Genomic DNA, 7,085 nt, shown 5'->3' on the forward strand with positions numbered 1-7,085 from the left:
GAGATAGAAGTAAGGGTTAGTTTTACTCACCAATAGTACTTAAGTAGGTACCTAAAAAAATTGCGTTATGTATTGTAGAATAGAAAATATATAAATAAAACCTCATTTTGTGTCAGTTTAGATAGATAATTTTTTATTGAATGAAATAATACTTCGATTCAGACCGTTTTAAATAAAGTAACTAAGTACCTATTAACATCATTGTAGGTATATTATTATGCTTTGCCAAAGAAGTAGCCCAATCAGATAGCTGTGCAAGTACCGCCATAACATTTGGAACCAACAACACCAGATCGGCCACGTTTTTGTCAGAAACTGTGTACAATATCGCCGAACACAGACAGATGCCGACGCCAATGAACATAGGTACATTGCCTAGTTTATGTGAGCTTTTTATCACCGTAGTAAACAGCAATGTACTTATAACTTATAACTTATGGCTTATAAGTTCTTTCGTGGCGTGACTTTGAATTTTATTTTTTTAAAGTATGCAAGTAAGCTTGGAGCAAAATAGGAAATCATCGATGTAAAACCCACCCCCCCGATGTAAGCCCACCTAAAAAAAACCAAAGCACTTCTTTGACAAAGTATGATAATAACATCATATAAAGTATAGATTCATTATTCATCAACATTATCAACCAGGTGCATCATTCCCCACACCAATGGAGGAGCCGAGGAAGACTGTTCGGGCTAGGTACCTCGGCAGTGCGGAGGTGACGAGAGCCACTGGCATGGACGTGCTAAATGACGCCCTAGACAGACTCGCGGCGGCCAGAGCCCCGTGTGCTTGGAGACCAGTCGCTGTTGCTGTCGCACCTTCCATGATCACCATTACTGAGGAAGGGGTAAGTTGTCATGAAGATTCTCTGCCAACACTGGTGACAGACTCATTCAAGTCATCTTAAGGCATCTGAGATGAGTTTTACAGCTACCTAAACACTGTTATAAGATGTAATGTTCTTATGTCTGTGTACTTAACAGCATCTAGTTACAAATAGTCGCATACGCACAGAGCAAACCCACTTGCAAAGCTTTAAGATGACCATTCTCAATCTGTTAAGATTCAGGTGATAATAGGTAGCTACCAACATAACCCACTGGATATGTTAAATGACAAAAAGATTTGTCTTTTTGTCATTTAAAATATCCAGCTAGAACGTTTAAACGTATCAAATAGTGATTTGTCACTATTTGATACGTTTAAACGTTCTTTCAGGAGACGACCCCAATAGTGGAGTGCCGCGTGCGCTACCTCTCGTTCCTGGGCATCGGGCGCGACGTGCGGCGCTGCGCGTTCATCGTGCACACCGCTCAGGACCTGTTCGTCGCGCACGCCTTCCACGCCGAGCCTTCTTCGGGCGCGCTCTGTAAGACTATTGAGGCTGCTTGCAAGGTAAGTACACTGTACAGGGTTATGACGCGATGTGAAAATATCAAATGAATGTAAATGTCCTATAACACTCTATACAGTATACAGAAAAAGCCATAGTTACCAGTCAGCTGATAGCTGTAGCGCAGGTTTCCTCACATACTAATAAAACTTTTTCTTCTTAACGTATCGATTCTGTTAAATTTGTAAGGATCAATATTGTAAATAGCATTATCTGTGGCGTCATACAGGTATTTTAGTGCAGAGTGGTTTAGGCACAGCATTAACAGACTATCAGAGCTGTTACCCCATCTAGACGGACAGACAGACTTCTTTGCTTCGCCTAAGATGTGTCTCATCGTTCTAGCTATGTTACCAGAATGCCTAGACACGCATGGCGGGGCGGCATCATTCTGAAAAAGTGACAGTTTCTAAGCATGGCCTCGTCATTGTAGCTCCGCTACCAGAAATGCCTGGACGCGCACGGCGGGGCGGCGTCGCTGGGCAGCGGCGGCAGCGCGGGCGCGGAGGCGGGCCGCGGGTCGTTGGGGCAGGCGCTCAAGTCCTTCGTGGGCTCGCTGACCGGCCGCCGCGCCTCCTGAACCGCGGACGACGGCCCGCCAACAGAGGTACTTTGACACCAACAACAATACAACGCCTACTTTTTACTAACACCATCTTATCTAAAGTCGTATCATAAACGCCTTCTTCTTGTCGAGACGGAACGGCTATTACTATAACCACTATGACAACTAATAATGTTACAATACAATATGAATACGGGTCGAAACCATTTGCGGGTCTTGGCGTCTTCCTTTCCTTCCCTTTCCTACAACACTCTGTTGCTCTTCTTTCTCCTTCCAGTTTTCAAATTTGTCTTAAGGTCTTCTGCAATAGTACATCCACCTCTTTGGTATGCCCATAAGTCATTTCTACGGCGTCTATTTTTTGATATGGTCCTTAGTAGGCTATAAGCTCTGTCATCCGGCCTGATGCCTGGTGTCTATCGGTGCGTTTTACAGAATTTTTGATGATTGTAAATTCTTGCCTTCCAGACAAGCTACCAGACCGGCGACGAGCCATCGAGTCTTCTCACCGGCGCGTAGTCTCGCATCGCATTGCACTGCACCGCACGCTTGCTCACACGGTTCATACACAGCGGGTTTTCTTGGCCGACGAAGACGAGCGAGGGTAACCATGCCGGTAATGGTCATTGCACAATACCAGGAAGACTACAATCAACAATTACACGATTCAAATGCAAAGCAGTTCAATTTAGGATTCTGAAATTAATTTCTAAATCTAAGAGAATTACTAAAACTTATGAGACAAAATTTTCGAAATTACAGTTGTTACAGTTTTTCTGTGAAAAAGTATAGATAAAACAATCTTATTTTTACCCATTTACTGTGGCTGTGTGTAGTCTGTATAATGACAATACAAATAACAAAGCGTGCAATGGTTTACAAGAATGACGTTGGTGTCTTACTCACACAATGTGTGAGCGAGACAGCAATACCGCCGCCATTTTTGTATACATTAACGGCATGAGTTCGTTCGTGAAGTTAGTTTTAAGGACTGGAAAATTATGATTCAATATTTTTAGCCCAAATAATTACATTTTGTTTTATTGAATGTAACGTTAAAGATACATACATATACATTGTGCAATATAACAGCCAAATAGAAAGGTTATGACGATATAGTCTACTTTAATAAACACACATACTTACATATCTACTTAGTTGTTTTATACCAACAACAAATATTATAGTATAGGTTTTGTAATGCAATTTGAATATTTAAACAATGTTTATAACCAATAGAAAAATTAATACAAATACTATTTGTTTAATTGTATTATTTGGTCTAAGTAATTGCATAAATATTTTCTTTTTATTCAATATCTTAGTTTCTGAGATATCAATAAATGTAAAACTGACAAAGATAGGCATTATACTTTTTGAAAAAAACTTTTATCAGATTAATCATGAAAAAATTGAAAATATATATTTCATTATATATGATTATGATAAATTAAATATACTTAATGTGTGTTAAAGTTAAAAAATATGGTAACATTTATAAGTGAGTATACTTAGTTGCCCCAATGTAAGTAAATAGTTGGCTATCCACCTGTGTGTAATCGAAATATATACCAAAAACTAATGTGTAAGCGTATGTTATCTTAATATAATTGTATCTTGTGTATCTTGGGGTGACTGCATACAATACTTAACATATAAGTAACTTTATATCAACTGCTGAAATTAAATTCCAGATTTCATTTCATTAAATTAAATGTCTCTTGAACTTCTCCCTTGAACCAGAAAAGTGTATGGACTAGAAAATTTACTTTTTACTTAACATTTTCTTTAAAAAATGTGCTAGAATATTATTATTTTTTAATAAACCGTTACGTATGAAGATTGGTAAAAAGAAAATGGATCAGCTTATCATCGTCATTGTTGTAATTTTTACAGCTTTTGCTTTTCATAGAAATATATAAAAAATGTTTCATCCATATAGTTGTTTATTGGATTTTTCCCAAAGAGTATTTTCACTTTTCCATTTATTTATTAAATATTTTCTTTGATTTCTGTTCAGTTAGCTACAGATAAGTCTTTCTGTAACTCGCTTCAAGCTTGATCTGAATTTTACAAAATTAATTAATTATTGGGTGACATATATCGTTTAATTTTAATAAATAAGTTACCTTTTTAATTCCTAGTCCATAGATAGTAGGACCGATATGCTTATGTATATTTGTGCAGTGTTTACAGTCACATTCACATTGAGAATAGATTAATTGACGTTAAAATAGTATTTGGTGTAAATTAATTAAGATTATAATATATTGGTTAGGACACATGGTTTGTAAATAACTGAGAACTTTATTGTGTTAGTCATAAGGTAGTTAATTGAATGTTGGAAGATTTGCAAATATGCGATTATGTGACCACCAAGGATTTTAAGATTTTAAAATATTTGCCATTTCGCTTATACTATGGGTGGTCATAAGAGTGTGTAGTACTCTTGAAAGAAGTTGTTTCACCATATAACCACAACATTATATGCTTTACAAATATGACTATGGAAGACTGTTAAATCAATCGTGAGTCGCAAGTAGTTTTGGTCGAATTATATAGGTTTCATTTCAGACCTACTATGTTCTTCAAACCTTTACATAATGAATATTGAAGTGCCAGTGAAAGAGCCATGCTGTTTTTAATTTTCTGTAAATAAATTAACATTTCTTTCATAATCTATACCAATGGTATTGCTAAATCATGGCTGCCCGTAGTTGTGAAGAATATAGTTATCATATAGTGTATTCTTTAGCAATCCAAAGTGCGAAGAACGCTATATTCCCTCACAGAAAAAGCGGATAGTTAGCATTATAGGCATAGTTAATTAACTATATGCCATGTACTTAGGCTATTTTTAATACATTGTATATGATTGGAAATATTGGAATGCCTGGACATTGGTATCGAGCACGGTATGAACTAGAATTAAGACTTCGATGATCTGAATAGTGGACAATTCCACTGCGTAGCATAATTTTAATTGAAATGAATAGGATCCTATTGATTATAATAAAGAGTTTATTTTTGCTTAAGCTTGTAAGAAATAAAAATTTTTGAAAGTTCGATTGCTAAAGAAGAATATTTTTTGTATAACACCGCATTATGTATTAAAAAAATATAGTGTAATATCTGCTTGTTGGGCGTAAAAATTTGTTCAAAGTATGGACCGAAGCTTTTTAAAGCATAATTAATTGAAATACAATAATTGTTGGATCAGTATTACCATGATGGGCTTAAAATAGTTAGTCATTAGGAAGCTTAAGCTATTTTAAAAGGTTGGAATACACACCCATGGTAATACTTTCACAACGATATGCAAAACCTCATCATAACAAGGGTGTTAGAAACACGTTGAGCTTTCAATAAATATTATATTTATACCACATAATATCATAAAGTAATCCATTTAATACACTAGATAGAAAACAGCCGCCATTTTGTGTAAATAGAGGAATCAAAATGGCCGCGCGGTTCAAATATAGAACGCGTAGGAATAGATTTTGTTATTCAAAGGTTTTTATAAGAGATCTGGGACCCACCAACACGAATTGACGTTATGGAGTCGAACGACGTATGTTAAGAATGTTAAAGTGCATCTGTGTCTGTTACACGAAAAGTAAAATAGATAAATAATGTAATTTCAAGAAGGGAAGAGATAGACCTTTGAAATTTGATTTTAGCGTGTAATTCATCTTCAATAATCGTTTTGCACGAAGTCATTTGGCAATATTGGCATGTAAAGGTCATTTTCTTCCCAATAATGTAAGTTTAGGTCACAACTAGCTTCAAATTATATTTCAAAATATTAGAATCAGTGTCGCTTTGATTATATAAATGTCATACACTGAGCTATCAGGCTGTTCTATTATACGTAAAATAGAGTTACTCACATGTTAAAATTAAGGATTAAATCATTATTTATACAAAGTTATATATAAATGATATTCGGCGGCGCACGCTAGGTCCGAGTATGTGATGGCTGGTCGAATACGTCCCTCGCGCGACTTTGTGGAATTACCTATCGAAGAATTTGGAATTATGTAATATTTTATCGCAGAAATAATAATTAAAAATCACCAAATGTCTATATAGGTCTTTTATAAAACAGTGCAAAAATAAGGTGTTATCAAACTAGAGGCAAGTAGTCATTAGAATACGGTAAGAGGAGAAAATATCTTAATCCTATTGGTACAAATTATTCACACTCCAATAGAAGCACTTCACGTAACCATTGTCCAAGGAATAAATCATAATAACTGCTTATATATAAAAATTCTCACGTTCCAACGCGCACGAGGGACCATATTGACCAAGGGGTAAGGGTTTTCACACATCTGAGGTCGAAGTGCGGGTTTGCATTTGTCACTATCGAATTGATTCGAAGTGAGACGCAGCGAACCAATCACATTGAGGTGTGGTTGTCGTTGCGTCACAATGGCGCGCTGTGATTGGTTGGCTGCGAATTCTCACTGCGAATCGACTCGATGGTGAGATGTATAGCAAAGTTGCATTACGCACACTGATGCGATTCATTCTATTGAATGCCTTGTATATGCGAGATTTGACACATGATAATTGAGTCTTGAGTCGGTAACTAATTATGGCACATCGCAATACAAGCAGGTAACAACATTTTGCGTAAGAGAGCGGCTCTTTCATGCTCCGTTTTGACGTCCGTCAATGGACAACAACCTGCCACATATGAAGTGTACGATGTCCGATGTGTGGCAACCCTAAGTGTGCGCATTGAATAAGCAATAGTTGCAAGCTTAAACTGCCTTCGGACTCAATATGGATATTTTCTATAAAATATAAACCTTTATAACGTAGTTATTAGATAGCTTCAACCCGATTAGTTCACGGTTGGGTTACGTTGGAGCGTATCGTCATCCGCTTCGACAGCTTAAAAGCCTTCAAACTGTGGCTTTTAATGACTTTTGTGAAATTAATAAAAAAATATTTATAAACATAATATCATTTGGTGTTTTATTTTTGTGTCTATCCTATCTTTTATATATATAAATATATATATATATATATATATATATAAGTAATGTCTAATATAGGTGTCCTATACAACCATATTTTAATAAACGTTACATGTCAATTGACATAACCTGTAA

The 7,085-nt window shown here is 36.1% G+C and overlaps 1 protein-coding gene across 2 annotated transcripts in view; it reads left to right on the top strand.

Annotated features, from left to right (window-relative positions):
• The window catches only part of LOC128678865 (protein Fe65 homolog), a 55,840-nt gene extending 48,901 nt beyond the window's left edge, over positions 1-6,939 (top strand). For both annotated transcript variants that reach the window (XM_053760734.1, XM_053760735.1), the window contains exons 10-13: positions 646-848; positions 1,220-1,396; positions 1,828-2,001; positions 2,428-6,939. In XM_053760734.1, coding sequence (XP_053616709.1) covers positions 646-848; positions 1,220-1,396; positions 1,828-1,974 — 527 coding nt within the window. In that variant the 3' untranslated portion in view covers positions 1,975-2,001; positions 2,428-6,939. The remainder of the gene's footprint in view (positions 1-645; positions 849-1,219; positions 1,397-1,827; positions 2,002-2,427) is intronic.
• Positions 6,940-7,085: the final 146 nt, after the last annotated feature.

This window comes from Plodia interpunctella, chromosome 20, assembly GCF_027563975.2.
Source record: "Plodia interpunctella isolate USDA-ARS_2022_Savannah chromosome 20, ilPloInte3.2, whole genome shotgun sequence".
NCBI lineage: Eukaryota > Metazoa > Arthropoda > Insecta > Lepidoptera > Pyralidae > Plodia > Plodia interpunctella.